Genomic DNA, 17549 nt, shown 5'->3' with positions numbered 1-17549 from the left:
ATAGTTAAAGAGCACAAATTGTGAAAATTGATACTCAACAAACCAAGCATGATTCACTTTTCTTGTATCTCTTTATTAATCCATGTTAAGGTCTAAGAAGAGGACAAAACTATGGCAATGAGCTAAGATGCAGCTGGGTCTTAATTCAACCAGTAATCGGCCTATCAAGATAATTCAACCAGTAATCCGAAGACGACACGTCCTGCTCGTTGAGATTAATATGAAACCAACCTCAGTTGCTTCCGTTAGACATTTTCGCACAATCGTGAATCAAAATTAAAATGGAAAATTGAGTGAGTTTTTTTTGTGTGTACAAAAATTATACAGTGAACAGAATATGGTATAGATAGATGATTTTGGAATGAATTGATAACGGTATATTTGGAGAAATGAGATAATTTTACAATTACTAATTAATTTTTGATTTAATAAATAAATAAGTATTAAATGGTAAAAAACGACGCCTACCTCCAACAGAAAGCCGCCACATGTGTGTGTGTGGGGGGGGGGGGGGAGTCGTTGCTCACCCCCTTACCCCCTTCCTTCGCCGTGCGAGCCTTGCCGGGTGGAGATGCTCGCAATGCGCGTCCCCCCCACCCATCTCGTCTTTCCTAGACGAGCCAACTCTATTTTATTTTCGTCCATTGGGGGTGCTCTTATTAGAAAATAAGACAAAATTTAGAGCAATCAAGTACTTTCATAAAAGTTATACTTACTAACAGATCGGGGGTACACCGCTATACAATAAATGCAGTAAAAAAATAAGGTAAATTGTTAAATAAATTACAAAAGTTGGTCAAATCATGTTCCATCCCATTCACGAAAAATGAAATTTTCTCAATTATCCCGTTCTCCCTTATCCTGCAAATGACGGGCTGATGTGACAGTTGATCGGTTAAAATACGTGAACGAAACGTCGTTTTGAACTTAATTAAACATCATCGTTTTGTCTATACGTTTTAAACATGCTTATATATAATTAGATTTTTTTTATTTTGCTTATATTTATAAAATCCAATTGGTTTGTCAGATTTTAATTAGATTATATTATGTCACAAAATAAAATTTTTGACGTTCGAATAAGATTAAAGGAGAGTTGGAAATTTTGGTTGCAAAGAAAAGAGAAGCAAATAAGGATTTGGATCCCCTGCTTAGAGCCACAGCAGGGGATCCAAACCCAGCAAATAATCATATTCAAATTTAGGAGAAATAATTTGGTCTGAGCATGAGCCCCGAAAGGCAAAAGCACCCATTGGTGGTACTTGAGTAAAATGAGGTATCATGGCATTTAGCCAATAATTTAAAGAAGGTTAACAAGAAAAAAAAAATTAATGAAGGTTAATCAGTATGTGAAATTGCATTTTGAGGCATTAATGATGATGGCATCCGAATCAGCATCCCACCTTGACAATACTAATTGGAAAATTGCAAGTGGAGCCTTTTGACATTGCACATAGTTTTTTGCTAATAAATTATAAAACACTTGGAATTTATATAATCCAAAGACACGCCTTTTTTTGATAGAAACAACTATTTCTATTCTTATTCTGTATACCCACAAGAATAATCCTTTATTCACTAAATAATATTCATAGTCAACGCCCTCAAACCACATAAAACCAAAGCATCGAATATATTTAAAAAATCAAATCGAAGTTTTAATTCCAAAGTCAACTCTCTCTCTCTCTCTCTCTCTCTCTTTTCAAACTCCAAATCATAAACCTCCTCTGTTTCATAAACGAAAACAGAGCATTCATCTTTCTCTCTCTTCCAATGGGAAATGGAGTCGGAAAGTTCAGCCTCTGCTTCGCCGGGGACGCCGGCGAGATTTCCCGCCGGAGAAACGACATCTCCGTGTGTCTCTCCGACCCTCTCGACGAGGGATTGGGCCACTCTTTCTGCTACATACCATCAGAGAATCTCAACAAATCCCAATCTACAGAGACGGCGGCCTTCCGCTCCATTTCCGGCGCCGCCATCTCCGCCAACACCTCCACGCCTCTCTCCACCGACGCTTTTTCCTACACCACACTCGACAAGGCCTCCACCTTCGAAAGCACCAATTTTTTCTCCTCCATCCCTCTCCAGCCAATTCCCAAGACAGACACAGTCAAGTCCGGCCCGATTATGAGGTCTTCGGGCCTGATGGACCGCGGCTTCTTGTCCGGCCCGATCGAGAGGAGCTTCGCTTCTGGGCCTTTGGACATGCCTAAATCTAAAAAAATGGGCTTGGTTAAGAATTTCAAGAAAGTGGTGTCTAAGTCTTTGTGGAGTTTTTCAAGGGAGGTTAGTGTTAGTGAAGGAGAGATTAGTAGTGGAAATAGCAGCAGCACAATCACTAGTCATAATTTGAGTAGTGAGCTGAGTTTGGTTGATGAGAATAATGATGATGCTGGAAATGAATGTAATCTGCAGTGGGCTCAAGGGAAAGCTGGTGAAGACAGAGTGCATATTGTGATATCTGAGGAGAATGGATGGGTTTTTGTGGGGATTTATGATGGATTCAATGGCCCTGATGCTACTGACTTCCTCTTGAACAATCTCTATGCCAATGTCTACAAGGAGCTCAAAGGGTTGCTGTGGTTTGATGGGGGGGAATCTGGCCAAGGCGCGGAGAGTTTGGATGGTAACGGGAGGGTGGAGCTCGAGAGGAAGCTGAGGGAGAGGCTGACCTATTTGGGATGTGATGGCGCGGTTGATCATTCGCTTGTTCTTGAGGCCTTGTCTGAGGCGTTGAGGAAGACGGAGGCCTCGTATTTGGAGATTGCGGATATGATGCTGGTGGAGAATCCTGAGTTGGCTTTGATGGGATCGTGCGTCCTGGCAATGGTGATGAAGGGAGACGACGTTTATCTCATGAACGTTGGGGATAGTAGGGCGGTTTTGGCGCGAAGAAATGACAGTGGTGGGAAGATGGTGCTTGTGAAGAAGGATGGTGATGAATTACTCTATGGCTATGAGTATGACAGTGTACACTATTTGAGTGCTTCTCAGCTCACAATGGATCATTCCACTTGCGTGAAAGAGGTAAAATCCAGCCTTATTTTGGTAATGTGATCAAAAAATGTTTTTATGCAAATTGATGAATCTTGAAAATGTTGTTTTCTCTTAGGAGGTGAGGAGGATTAGGTATGCACATCTAGATGATGCCTTTGCAGTTGTGAACAAGAGGGTGAAAGGCTCACTCAAGGTCACGCGTGCCTTTGGAGCCGGCTTTCTCAAACAGGTAGAAGTCGCAGAGTTGTATGTTTGGGGATTTATTAGTGTTGATGGCTTACATTTGTTTGCATTCTTATGTTTTACAGCCCAAGTGGAACAATGCACTCCTTGAGATGTTTAGAATTGATTATATTGGAACATCACCCTACATCACATGTTCACCATTCCTTTGCCACCATAGGCTACAACACACAGACAAATTCTTGATCTTATCCTCTGATGGCCTCTACCAATACTTCACCAACAAAGAGGCCGTCTCTGAGGTTGAGACGTTCATGTCCATGTTCCCCGAGGGAGACCCTGCTCAACATCTCGTGGAGGAGGTATTGGTCCGCGCTGCTAAGAAAGCTGGTACAGTCTTAAAGAAACCTTGAACTGATCATGTAAATGCCTAAATCTAACACCAACTTTGCTTCTCATTTATGAAGGAATGGATTTCTATGACTTGCTTGAAATCCCACAAGGGGAGCGGAGGAGGTACCATGACGATGTGTCAATCGTTATCATTTCTCTCAAAGGAAAATACAACGTTCATCATAGTAAATGCTAGGTCACACTACGAGGATAAAACACGGAGAGGGGCACGCTTCAAAGTCTCGTGTGGACGAAGCATACCATCGATGTTCATAGTTATAGCATAAGATTAGGTCACATTTTCCATCTTAGGATAGAAGATAGTAGTATACAACAAGTGTGATGTGGGGGAATGTAAATGCTTATTATAACCCCTTTTTGTACATTATGGTGCTTACTTGAGTGCCATTCATAGAATATCTCAAATACAAAATTCTTTGGTTCTTTCCCATTTTTGTTTGCTTAGCTTCCTGCCTTTGTTTATTTGTAAATTAATTATTAAATTGATGGTCAAAATAGCGCGTTTGAGTTTTGTGAATGTGAATTCCACTTCTAAACATGGATTGGACTTTGTGTAAATGAATTTTAAGTCGCATGCCAGCATTCAAAAAGTACTAATCTTCTTGCTAAGTCAATGCAATCTTTTATGGAGTAATAAAATATAAATGTAATCTTCTATTTACGCTTCAAAATCAAGTCCTGCATATTCTTGATATACTACTAATGATTTACTCCTATTTGAAAAAGCCTCTCATGAAACTAGTTGACCCAAAGAGTTCTGACAAAAGGTGGGAAAAAATATAGAAACATGGATTATGACCACACAAAAAAAGAGAGAAAAATGCATGTTGAAATTATCTAGGAGTACTAAAAAAGCAGACATAATGGTGTAGTTAAAAACTTACTAACTCCACTTACAAGTTGAACTTGAACCTAGTTGACCAAAACAAAGAGGGCAAATCCTTATTTTAATTTCGTTTATGATGTCTATACAAACTTTGTTAGGTTAAGGCTCCGTGAAAGGTAGGAGTAATTATTTTCAAAAACTACTACTATAAGACAAAAGAGAGGCAAGTCAAAGGTAAATTAACAAAAGCTATTACCAAACCGGGCAAATTGATAAGGGTTTAGGTATTTTATCGAATTTTGATTATTGGACTATCACTGTCAATTGCAATTTGATGCGACACTCCTCCCTTCCATTCTGATAGATGTTGCTATATTCATCTTAAAAATTTAATATTGACTAACACATTTTATGCATTCATTTTTATTTTCTATGCATCTTACCATTTTCATAATGTAAATTAAATTTGATCTACTGCGCTCTCCCAATACACAATGTTACAAGACTCACCAACTATGAAAATCAAAGCATATCACTCACATATTTAGGTCCATTGTTGTGGTAGAGAGAGGTTCAAGTTTATAATTGTCTATCTTAGTGAAAAAGTATGATACTAGACTTGTTTGGATGTGCGGAATATGTCTTTTAATTGATAAATGAATAGAATCTTAAAGTCGTACCCATATTGTACTGAAAATCAAGTTTTTTGGTCTTCGATATTAACCACTCTATTATTAGGATGTTTATTTTTTTAATAATGTGGAGCATTTGTTATTGTTCATATGGTACCTGATACACATTTGATGGAGTACTATTTTTTAATCTTCTTTCCTGTTTTGAAATGTATATTTCTATATATAATTATGCTGCACTTCAAAAAACATGACAGCTATTTTTTATTAAAAAGACTTATGTGAGCGCAATAAAACCTCTTAACAAAACCTTCCTATATTAAGTATTGGAAATTACATAAAAGGCCATATACACGAAGGATTCAGAGGAGTTGAATAAATCAATTATCGGTATTGAAAATTCAAAATTGGGTAGTGGCTGCGTGCTTCATGCGATTCAGTACATACAAAATTAACTTCGTTAATTAGTACTCCATTAATCAAATAAGACTTAATTATATGGCTGAAAATGATACATATAAAAATAATGATTAATGCACATTTATTGATGTCACTAATCATAAATTTATACTAGTATCTAGTATTTAACTAAACAATAAAGATAAATGTACGTATTAATTTACATGAATTATATTATCGGTATTTTATATTATTCTATAGCAATACAAATTAGTGATATGGAACATTAATGACAAATTTTCATGACTTCAAACTTGAATCAAATAATTTTACAATATTTAATAGAATTCTTTTTTCTTAAATTTACAGATATTTGATTTAAAATTTTAATATTTTTCAAAATTGTTATCGAACGATTAGCATATAGCTTATTTTAAGTTAATTTTTAAGTTGATCACTACCCATGAAACGTAAATTTGTTGAAGAAAATTAGAGACCTGCTCCATCGATTATGTTAAAACTTAAACGCATTGATTAAAGCTTTACTACGTAAAACAAACTTAATGATATTTCGCCTAGTATTTGTGACAAATAAAGAAGAAGAATGTGTCAACTATGAATCCGCATGTTCAATCATATCATGTATTTTCACAAATTAGTTAGAAGCAAGATTTATAATGGTTACTTCATGAGCAACTCCTAGAATTAGTCTACACACCGTGCTAACAGAATAACACAGATATGTGCTTAGTATTACAAGTTGCAGAGGTGTTTCTCAACCAAAAAATCTGTATAGTGATGTACCTTAAGTAGACGATTCAAGAGAAACGGGAGTCGTTGCAACAACAACATGAATGGCTTCCTATTTTGTTCCACACCCTAGGGAAAGTCATGTCAGTGTGCACTGTGCACATTAGTTGCAAAGCTTTCCTAAACATTTCTGGTGTGCACATCACCAAATGAACCTCTGCGTCCCAGCTTCGTGCGCCCAAGAGAAGGGCCGGAATAAGAACATATACATTGTGAAGAAATTGATACAAAGATACAAGAACCCCAGAAGAAGCCAACTCATGTTGTCAATAATGTCGGAGTGGAGAACCATGAAGAAGAATGGAATTGTATAGTATCTGAACTCTATCAACGGCGTGGGAATAAGTGTTGCAGCGCAAGCCAAAACATATACCAACACCCAGAGCTTCTTCTGATTTTTGGCTGCAAATAACAAAAGAATTAATCTCATTATAAGATTAAAATTGCCGAAATAATAATATATGAAGAAAGGAATGCTGGACTTCGCACTAACCCAAATTACAGACTATGGAGAACCACGAGTAAATATAAAATGGGATCATAAGGTACTTGGTCGACCAATGGCGGTTGATGACTTTCCGCCAGAGATAGAAAGGATAATGCCGATTGTCTGCTAGGAGATATGGGTGGGCAATGCTGCAGAAGACAATTCAACTTTTTTAGTAGAATGTAGAATAACCTGTAACTAGATCCATTAACTTTTTCGCTTTAATTGAAGAAGCCGTGAAGCTTTCATCAATGCAGCAATTGGAACACATGAATCACATTCAGAATGAACAGAACAATACAGAAAGACTTGCGACTTTCCTTCAATGAGTATGACTGCGATAACTCATACGGATTATATCATATTGAACGAGATATTCTGGAAAAAGCATATCACAGAAAAGTGAAACAAATTTAACTAGGTGTGGTGAAGCAGCTGACTGACTGAGACATATGAATTAATCACACTGATTAATTAAAAAAAAAGACATTTTAGAAATTATCCCTCCAGTTTCTTTGATTACTTAAACCTGAAAAATTTTACAGAAAGGAAAGCAAGGGCCAAGGCCATGAACCCCTGAAAAAAGCCAAGCAGTCTGTTCTTGAGGAGCTGATGAGACAGAGTGGAAGCTTGACCAAAAGAGAAATGGACAGGAAAAGTAAACAGAGAAGAAACCACGCCGTAATACAGAAACTGGGAAAAATGGGGGGAAACTGTATGCGCATCTTTAGCACCTGAAAATTTGGGGCAAGTTACTATTTTCAGTTGATGCAAGGGATAACAAAATGATATACTGTCAATAGAGCTGAAGAAAGCGATGAGTGAGAATAGAAGCAAAATATACCAAGAACAATACTCCCATTCCAGCACACAAATGCTATAAAAGCCGCAAATACCATCAAGAAAGGACTTAGCAAAACCGAAATCTCCAATAAATGATTCCAAGATACAAGTACTATGCTATAAATCTCGTCAAGCAATCCTGCATCACAGAGGAGATGTATCATGTAATTATGTTATCAATCTTAGAACAAAGAAAAACATAAAAATGCTGAAAAATTTATTCCGAAGTGCTAGGTAGGGACAATTGCAAGCCCTGTTATAACTAGTCTGACTTTTTTGCATTAATATGCAGTAGCAACTCTGCACCAACGAGATCCATCCATCTTTAATACTCCCTCCGTCCCCGATTAAGAGTCACACTTTTCCATTTCGGTCCGTCCCCAATTAAGAGTCACACTTCATTTTTTACCATAAATGGTAAGTAGGTCTCACATTCCACTAACTCACTTCACTCACATTTTATTATAAAACCAATATAAAAAAGTGGGTCCCACATTCCACTAACTTTTTCAACCAACTTTTCTTTACATTTCTTAAAACTCGTGCCCGGTCAAAGTATGACTCTTAATAGGGGACGGAGGGAGTACTAAATTATACTAGTTCTAATTATCAAAAGATAAACAGTATTCTGCAATCAAATCAATTATTGGCAATATTCTTCCTGATTAATTTGATGCACTACTGGAATTGTAGGGATATGAGATGTAACCTGAGGAATGTACCATAGGATTCAACGTTTCTACAGCAAGGTTTTTCTGATTTCTCATACCATTATTGACCCTTCGCTTTCTCAATTTGGAGATCACTGAAACACCCTTATGAACGTCGGAGAAATCATCATTTTGCATTGCTGTCTTTACCTTATCTATTTCCTCCTCCCTATCCTTTAGATGAGACTGAGCGAACTCTATAACACCAGTGCAAGCAACAAAGAGCAACCATATAATATTTGTTTGCCTTACCAACACAGAAACAGCCCCTAGCTACAGGTCATTGAAAGTAAGATCATCATAATGAAGATGGAATGCCAAGGAAAAAACTAAAATCATGGTTGGCAGATGAAGAGTAAAAGTGAAACTGCCTTAAAAGGACAAAGTAGTAGTCCCATGTTATGCATATTAAATAGTGGAAAACACTTTGAAGTATCAAATGAAAAACTGCATACGAAGAATAAATTGTACATCCTGATGCTAAGACGCTGAGTTAATTAGATTACGAAACTGACATAAATAGAGATGCACAATAAACAACATACTAAAACCAAATTTAAAGATCCACAGGCTGTAGGTGCAGTACTAGATGATTGACACTCATCGCGATTGGAAAGTTCAAGACAATAAAAAGGAATAGTTCTTACCAAAGAACTGCAGATGTACTTCTTCTTCAAAACTAAAAGATACATAGCAAGTACGGCAGTTAGAGATGCGACGTCTGTATAGTATAAAAAGGAGAAGAACCAGTGCAACGGATACAATGACAAAACCACAGCACGGAATGTTGCTATCTTGTCATGAAGCGATGGTCTCAGATGAATGATTATCTCATATACAAGAATGCTACATACTACTGCAAGAACACCATTGGTTAGTCGTAGAATTGAAGTAGAGCATGAGTCTGAAAACGATGGCACTGCTCGCATGCAGAACAATCCTGGAAACAAAGAAGCAATATATGCAAGTGAAAGAAAGTACCTGCAAAATTTTATATTGCATAAATCAACTTCTTTTACTTGGAAAAATTCTAGTACATAACTGGATTTTGTAAACAAAGACTGCTTTTATTATCTACTATTACTAGCTTATTTCATTATCATCCAATATATTGAGGTAAATGTGACTAAACTATCGACTCAAGCATCTAGACTGATTTTTTTTACAGTTCATCAAGGTCATTCTAGAAAAGAAATAAGGACATGAATATCTTATATCCTCAGTATCAATGTAATGCTTAGACGAATAAATAATCTTCTAAACTTTCCATACATATCCAAATTTCTGAGCAAAGAAAACCCCATGACTGCAGCCTTAACTCCTACACCCGAAAAACAATGCCAATTGGCCCCAATACATTTAGCGACACAATATAGTGAAACAATTAACCGTATGTAAAGAGACTAGTTAATCAATTCCAGTATGAATAACAATTTCAACTAGTAGAAATTAAGGAATAAATAAAAAAGCAGAATGAAATGAATTAACACGGAATGAAGACTCACAGTCCAGGAGGCGTGGTGATCATGGGATCCCAACTTGTGAAATTTCCCCGACAGTAGTGTTGAGCCTGGGGAACGTGGAATATCTCATCCTTCACTTCCACCATTAACATTGAGGAGAGAAAAAATTTGATGAGAAATCAAATGGCGTATTTAGAGACCGTCAAAATTAGGTAAATCGGCAAGGTAAAAGAGAGGAGTTTACCATGTAAGGGTCGGGAACAAAACGATTGACGATAAGATGAACGGGAATCAGGCATAGAGTCACGACCGATGCAACGGCGGTTCTACCCATACTTAGGGATAAAGTTTTCCGATTTGCTGAAGAGGAGTCACAGCACTGTTGACGAGCGACTACCCCGTCCGATTAAAAGGTCTTTCCAAATAAAACTTAATTTACTCAATGGAAAAGATAAATGGAAAAAATATGATTTTGTTTTTGGTTTTTCCCATCAAATTATGATTTTTTAAATTTTTTAAAAATAAAGGATATTAAAAAATAGAGTGAACTACACAAATGGTCCCTGGACTATGGGTTTATCTCGCCCATAGTCCCTGGACTTTAAAAATATCGCCAGTAGTCCCTGGACTAAGGGTTTATCTCGAAATTGGTCCTTTTGGCTTTTTTTGGTACGAAAATACCCTTTGATATTATTTTGGGGGGTTTGGGCAATTTGGTCTTTTTACACTTTTAACATTTTAAATCTGATATTATTTTAGTTATGTACTAACTTTGATATTATTTCAAAATTATCATTCTTCTTCCATTTTGTTATCCTTCACTGAATTTGTTTTTTTAATTTCAATATTAGATTTAATTTTACAAAATTTTAAATTTTATTTATTAAATATCAATAAATTTTTTTAATTATAAAAATTATTAAATAGCAAAAATTAATAGTTATAATCAATATTTAATAGTGTATAGTACTATGTAATCAATAAGGTATGACAACGCCTTAGTTTTAATCAATATTTAAATAGCTTTAATCATAAATAGATTATATAACACAATTTATTCTGAAATAAATATGCATCTAATGTAAGACTAATATAATTTTTGTTTATTAATTTGAAAACAATCAAAATTTACTAGAAAGTTTTAATAAAAATACTCCTATATAAAAATTTTAAGTAGGATCAAATTTTTGTCAACTTCATAATATTTAATCACAAGCAATTATAACAACCGAACGGAGGCTAAATAGAATAACTCTTATTTTTCCATCATGATTAATATTATTTTTCTGTACTTCTTCAATTCAATTGAATATTATATTAAATAACAAAAATTAATAGTTTTAATCAATATTTATAGTGTCCATGAATTAATAGTTTTCATTAAAAAATTTATTGATATTTAAAAATCTAAATATTAAATTTAATTTTATAAAATTAAATCTAATATTGAAATAAAAAAAAAATCAGTGAAGGATAACAAAATGAAAGAAGAATGATAATTTTGAAATAATATCAAAGTTAGTATATAACTAAAATAATATCAGATTTAAAATGTTAAAAGTGTAAAAAGACCAAATTGCCCAAACCCCCCAAAATAATATCAAAGGGTATTTTCGTACCAAAAAAAGCCAAAAGGACCAATTTCGAGATAAACCCTTAGTCCAGGGACTACTGGCGATATTTTTAAAGTCCAGGGACTATGGGCGAGATAGACCCATAGTCCAGGGACCATTTTTGTAGTTCACTCTAAAAAATAATATGAACCTCTATCCATTAATATTAATTTTTTATTATTTTTTTCTGTTTTTATTTTACTGGAGTAATACATTAAAATATGTAGTATCTCCCTTTAAAAGTTTATATTTCTAAGTGATGAATACTTAACAAAATATATTTTGCTGATGTTTTATTTATTATGTGGAGTATATGAAATATTGTATTCGTAATAAATCTATCCATAATATATTGTATTGCAAAAATTGATACTTTACGAGAATATGCACTTTTTTATTTTTGATTTGTCCCATAAAAATGTGCATTTTCTAATTTTGGAAACTCTTATCTGTCTAATGAGATGGTGGGACTCATTCTTCATTGATAATACTTAATTTTCTCTCTTACTTTACCAATTGTGCATTAAAACTCGTGCCTAACTAATGCGTACTCTTGTGGAACAAAAGGAGTAAGAGAGAATGAGAAAAAGTAAATAAAGTACTCCATGAAGTATGAAGAGAAAATATGGATAGAATAATATTAATAATTTGAAAGAAACTTTTTTTTTTGGATGAGACTATATTCTATACACACCCTAAAATAAAAAGATATGACTATTCTTTATATGACTATTCTTTTTATTGAAAGGGAGTATGAATAATAAAAACAAGACATTCTCAGTTAAGATAATCGAAAATACTTTTGGCATTCGTAGGGTTGGGTCGATACGATATACCGTATCAAAATTTTTGTTTCGTTATCATACCGAAAATATCGATATGAAAGAATTTCATATCGTTATTGTTTCGAAAGTTACGTTATACCGTATTTCGGTATACCGAAATTTCGGTATGGAAAAAAACTATACCGTTACCGTTTCAAAATTTCGGTATATCGTACCGAACTTCGGTATACCGTTCTGAACGGTATATCGATATTTCGTACGATATACCGAAATTTTATACCATTTCGAATACCTGTATACCAAAAAATATAATTTCAAAACCGAAAAATAAAACCAAAATTAATGGAGTATAATTTTAACATAATAAAATAAACATCGTCCACATCTTCATAATCAAAAAATATATAATTAAGTTATATGGATATATTATTATTACTATTATTATATTATATTATTACTATTATTATTATTATCATCATCATTATCATCGGTATAAACGGTATAAACGATATGTATCGATAATTCGATACGTATTGATTTTCTATATATTTCGGTATACCGATAATATCGATATATATCGTATATTCGATATAAAACGGTATACCGCGGTATAAGAAAATTCATATCGTTATCATACCGAAAACTTTCGATACGGTATTGTATCGTACCGAAAGTTTCGGTATACCGAAAATTCGATATTTTTCGATATTTTTCAATACGATACAATCGATATACCGTTTTTTCGATATATTTACCCAGCCCTAGGCATTCGTGCGCTTTTAAGTCACAAGGTTAAAAAGAATGAAAAGACATTCAAAGACGTGAGGTTCATGGACCTAAAAGTTTTAGGTAGAAAATGCGTTTTCTAGGGACCAAATTTGAAAAATTAATCTATAAAGTTAAACCGCTTCTTAAAATTTATGCCTTGTCAAAATTAGGGTTGGGGGAAAATACCGACTTTATCGTACCAAAAAATAAGAAAATACTGAATTTTTGGCATACAGTGATTTTCGGTAAGGTATGATACCTTACCTTTACGATTCGGTAAAGTTACGGTATGAATTTTCAAATACCGCAGTATATCGCTACATACTTATATACGGTATGTACCGTAAATTAAGATATATACGGTAAAATATAAATAATATTATGCATAAAATATATTTTATATATTTTTAAAATTATAAAATATAAATAATATTCTAAAAACTGAAATTATCTATTTTCATTGATGTTGAAAGTCAGGTATACCGCAAAAGTACGGTATACCGAAAATAAGGTACGGTACCGGTATTGGAATTCATCATACCGAAAATAAGGTATAATGAAATTCGGTATACCGAATATTTGATAAGGTAAATGTATGATTTTTTTCTCATACCGAATTTATGGTATGATATACAGTATGGTTGTTTCGGTAAGGTATACCGTACTTATCCACTCCTAGTCAAATCGTGTCTTTTATTCACGAATGATGAATAGTAACTATACCCAAAATTTGGGTGTCGCCATAGAGCAGCCATTTAATCAATTTAATCATGACTATATTTATCATTATAATTCATCGATTCTAATTAAATTTCCATTCAAAATAATTGTAATTAAAAATTAGTAACTAAAAACAATTTGATGCAACATAACCAATGATTTCAGTAATTTGGAGTAAAATAAATATTGTGTGCAACTTCTAATTGGGCCTCCAATTCAAAATTCTCCACAATTTAAACGTGCTAGACCTTTGACATAGTGTGGGCTTGGATCCTGACATACTTTCGCAAATACAAATTAATTAAATAATTAAACCATTAACATTTTCTCAAAAAATCTCATCATTTACCGTGACGTGTTATATGCATACTAAGATATTAAATTGTAATTTTAAATTAATTATATAAAACTAGAATCAATAATAACAATGAATAAAATGAGCGAGTGACAAAATTTTAGTTTTATGAGAATTTAAAATATATACAAATCAACTTTGAAACATAATAAATTTGAAACAAATCGCATATTAGTATAGTATTTAAATATTAAATCATAAAGCAGAAGATAAAAATCAATCACAATAAAAAATTAAACAAAAGGGCAATTATTCATATTTTTAAAAAGATACTTCATTATACACTTAACTTTAAAATAAAAAAAGAATAATTCACCTCATTATTACAAACAAAAACCTTTGAGGGCATACTCCTGTGAAATGGAGAGTATTAAGCATGACTTTTATTCTTTTACCAGATTAAAAAAAGTTTACTAGTATGGAAGAGTTATAAATAACAGCAATAATAATTATTGTTTAACTTTCTTTCTAAGATATTGTTTCATTAAATTATCATAAAAAACACATTCTGAGATCCTTATATTAATATAATTTATTTTATTAAGTCCTTATAAAATTTTTAGCTTATTAGATTCTTAAAGTCCTTTCATATTTTTTTTGTTTATTACGTATTTATACTAATGCATTTTGAAGAGATTCTTTGACTGAATCTTTATTTAACGAACTTCAAAATTTAATTAATTAATTTATTTTTATTTTCTTATTTATTTTGAAATTGTCAGTTACAATATCGATCCAAGAATCATTGAAAAATTGATAAGTTTATAAGTTGATAATGGACAACATGAATAATTTTTTTCCAATGATTAAACGTATCTGAATTAAGTTCAAAATAAATTGGAGATAAAAAAAAATATAATTTAATTAACAAAAGTAAAACTTAACTAAATTTTGAAGTCTATTAAAAGAAATTCAACCAAATTTAAAATAAGAGCTTAAAATGTTTTTAAGTTAAAATGCATTAGTATAAGAATCTAATGAAACAAAAAAAATTGTAAAAGCATCTAATGAAACAAAATGCATTCACGTAGGTGTCTTACACACTAAAATTATGTACAATGACATGATGAACAAAATATATTAATAGAAGGCCTTCTAGATGCGTTTTGTCATATTAATATTCAGATGCTCTTTTCATGCTCGGTCTTGGTTTTCATTAGTTACCGTTGATTTTTTGGGGCTTGCTTTGGTGGTTTGTTCCTGCTCCAATAATCTTTTTCTCTCTGCCTAGTATCTTTTGGGCGTTGTTGTGCGCTCAAGAAGCGTAAGGTCCTCTTGGTGTTGGTAGCTTTGCCTTTTGTTTTGTATCGTGCTTTTGTTTTGCTAGTCTTTGTTAGCTTGCCTCTATTGTTGGACGATTTATGATGTATTATCGGCTCACCATCCTTGTGGCTTGAGCATTTCTACTTATAGGAAAAAAATATTTATGTGTTTTGCTTTATTAGACATTCCTATGGGTGACCCTCACTCAACCTATAACCCTAATCAACTTTTTAATAAAATACTCATTTCTCTTTCATCCACATGTACAACTCCCATCTTATTAAAACTTTTACTTCAATCAATGACCCCAACTCAACAAGAATGAAAGGAAATTTTGTTAACGTCATTTTTTGGAAGAGTGCTTCACATGATTTTTTTTGAAGAATAATTCACATGATTTTTTTGGAAGAATAAGAATGACAATCATTGAATAAAATAATTAATAATAAAAATTATAAAACATTTTAATGTTCAATTAATAAAAATATGACATGTGGACATGACCCTCACTTTTTGTATGGGTCGGCTGACCAACACCAAAGAAGGAGGGGGTTGAGGTAATTCATTTTAGAATTATCTATATTTGTTGCTATTTTGTTTTTTTATGGGTGACTGAAGAGAGGGTTTTTGCACGTGTGTCGTGTGCACGTGTCCCACCTTTCAACAAGATTTATAATTTTTTCACTAATGCAACAAATATTACTAAGTATAAGCGGCAAGAGCGGGGTCGAACCACATGGACTATGGACCTACTCGCGATCGTTTCTACGACACAATTGGAAAAGGGGTCGGCTGCTGCCACGCATTCATTGAGTGGGTTAAAACTCTAATCTATTTGACCTGATGGAATTAAACTGGACTCTATTTAACTGACCTAGGAGACTGAAGAAGTACGGAAGGAAAATAAAACACGAAATTATTTTTGATCATTTTAATAAAACATGATAGCAACTAAAGAAAACAATTGAAACTTATTAACCAAGCTAAAAACTTTCCTAAAATAGGCAGACAAAGTGTAAAAGTAAAGTGGGGACCATTTTTCCTAAACTAGTTGGGGCTGCAGAAAGCTGTGAAAAGCAAAAAGCAGATATGATTTTCTAACTAACTTCTACTTCATCTTCTCCAAACAACCAAGTAAAAACAGAGCATGGAACAGAGCTTCAACACCATTGATGAAATAAAACAGAACATGCTTCAAAACAAGACGTAAACACGAAAATCAAGCTAGAACTACCAGATCTACGCTACTGGGTCAAGCAGAAAACGAAATGAACACAGATTACCTTGCATGCATCACCTAAACTATCGGATCTCAGAAATCGAGCACGTGAACAACTAAATCTCAACCTCTAAACTACTGGAAATCATGTAAACAGCATGGATCTAAACATCTAAGCTACCAATTGCGAAAAGCATACAAGAAACATAAGTAAATAGCATCATCAATATAAAAATAAACACCAAAGCTTCATAAAACTGAAAATAAGTCGAGATCCAACGGTGGAGTCGTCAATTCCTCTGACAGAACTCGAGATCTAACTACATCGTCTCAAAAAGCGGTAAAGAAAACAAGAATCCAACGTTGGAGTCGTCAATTCCCTCGTCGAAACCATTGAACTAAGCTAAGAAAACAGTTAACTATCTAAACTAAGCTAAGAGAGCAGTGGCGTTAAGCGCCTATGAGAGCTTCCTACCTAAACTACGATAGCGTTAAGCGCTACTTCTTCATTGTGGGAAGCTTCTATTTATAGAGTGGCTTCAACTTCAACCCTAATGCAACTTCTTTCGGTATTTGACCATTTTACCCTTGAAGTAATTGAGGATCTTCATGTCATTCTGTCATTCTATCTCCTTGACCGGGTAGACGACTTTTTCTGCACTTCTGCTCCATTCCGACATTATGTCTCCTTGACCAGTTAGGTGACTTTTTCTGCACTTTTGCTCCATTCCTGCTCCTGTCGTCAACTTCCTGATTCTCCTAGGTCCAAGCTACGACTTCTGGTGTTTTACTTCAAAATCAGCTCTTTTGCATCTGCCAGGTTAATTAGCACAAACTCCTGGGTCTAGCAGATTTCTGCACACTTAAGCTCAAAATTTGTGCATTTTCTCCCCCAAAAGCATATAATATCACCCAAAACCAATGCATGAAACGAGCCTTATCAGTGACCTTGGTTACAAGGTCACCGATGGAAGTAGTCTTATTATGTACACATATAGTACAATACCCCATATGTCCCTCTGTAATTGAGTCATATTCTTTTTTGGGTTGTCTCACTATAGT

At 33.8% G+C, this 17549-nt stretch overlaps 2 protein-coding genes across 5 annotated transcripts; one reads left to right on the top strand and one right to left on the bottom strand.

Annotated features, from left to right (window-relative positions):
- The first annotated feature begins 1681 nt into the window (after nt 1-1681).
- On the top strand, nt 1682-4017 carry LOC125205636 (putative protein phosphatase 2C 4). The gene is made up of 4 exons (XM_048104687.2): nt 1682-3027; nt 3113-3226; nt 3306-3570; nt 3648-4017. The coding sequence occupies exons 1-4, from the start codon at nt 1774-1776 to the stop codon at nt 3767-3769; spliced, it is 1755 nt and encodes a 584-aa protein (XP_047960644.1). The 5' UTR covers nt 1682-1773; the 3' UTR covers nt 3770-4017.
- A 1994-nt stretch (nt 4018-6011) lies between these two features.
- Nucleotides 6012-10198, bottom strand: ALG10 (DIE2/ALG10 family). Of its 4 annotated transcripts, none has more exons than XM_048104690.2 (8): nt 10009-10198; nt 9807-9900; nt 8949-9282; nt 8301-8574; nt 7593-7730; nt 7278-7482; nt 6755-6897; nt 6012-6663 (listed from the first exon to the last, which is right to left on the bottom strand). In XM_048104690.2, the coding sequence occupies exons 1-8, from the start codon at nt 10061-10063 to the stop codon at nt 6404-6406; spliced, it is 1503 nt and encodes a 500-aa protein (XP_047960647.1). In that variant the 5' UTR covers nt 10064-10198; the 3' UTR covers nt 6012-6403. The 4 variants fall into 4 exon arrangements, with proteins under 4 accessions (XP_047960647.1, XP_047960646.1, XP_088917058.1 ...); XM_048104689.2 differs by having other exon boundaries at nt 9807-9895; XM_089060932.1 differs by having other exon boundaries at nt 8949-9241; nt 9807-9895; nt 10009-10051.
- Nucleotides 10199-17549: the final 7351 nt, after the last annotated feature.

This window comes from Salvia hispanica, chromosome 6 (genome assembly GCF_029641045.1).
Source record: "Salvia hispanica isolate PSC_SH4W2 chromosome 6, Shi_PSC_v1, whole genome shotgun sequence".
NCBI lineage: Eukaryota > Viridiplantae > Streptophyta > Magnoliopsida > Lamiales > Lamiaceae > Salvia > Salvia hispanica.
This window is presented reverse-complemented; position numbering and strand designations above follow the sequence as displayed.

Bases quoted from the DNA above. Each gene is read 5' to 3' on its own strand.
- LOC125205636 (XM_048104687.2), top strand. From the start codon at position 1,774: ATGGGAAATGGAGTCGGAAAGTTCAGCCTCTGCTTCGCCGGGGACGCC. The intron at 3,028-3,112 runs GTAAAATCCAGC...GTTTTCTCTTAG, and splicing joins ATTCCACTTGCGTGAAAGAG to GAGGTGAGGAGGATTAGGTA. The intron at 3,571-3,647 runs GTACAGTCTTAA...TCATTTATGAAG, and splicing joins CCGCGCTGCTAAGAAAGCTG to GAATGGATTTCTATGACTTG.
- ALG10 (XM_048104689.2), bottom strand. From the start codon at position 10,098: ATGGGTAGAACCGCCGTTGCATCGGTCGTGACTCTATGCCTGATTCCC. The intron at 9,896-10,008 runs GTAAACTCCTCT...GTGGAAGTGAAG, and splicing joins TTGTTCCCGACCCTTACATG to GATGAGATATTCCACGTTCC. The intron at 7,731-8,300 runs GTTACATCTCAT...TCTGTGATGCAG, and splicing joins TCCTATGGTACATTCCTCAG to GATTGCTTGACGAGATTTAT.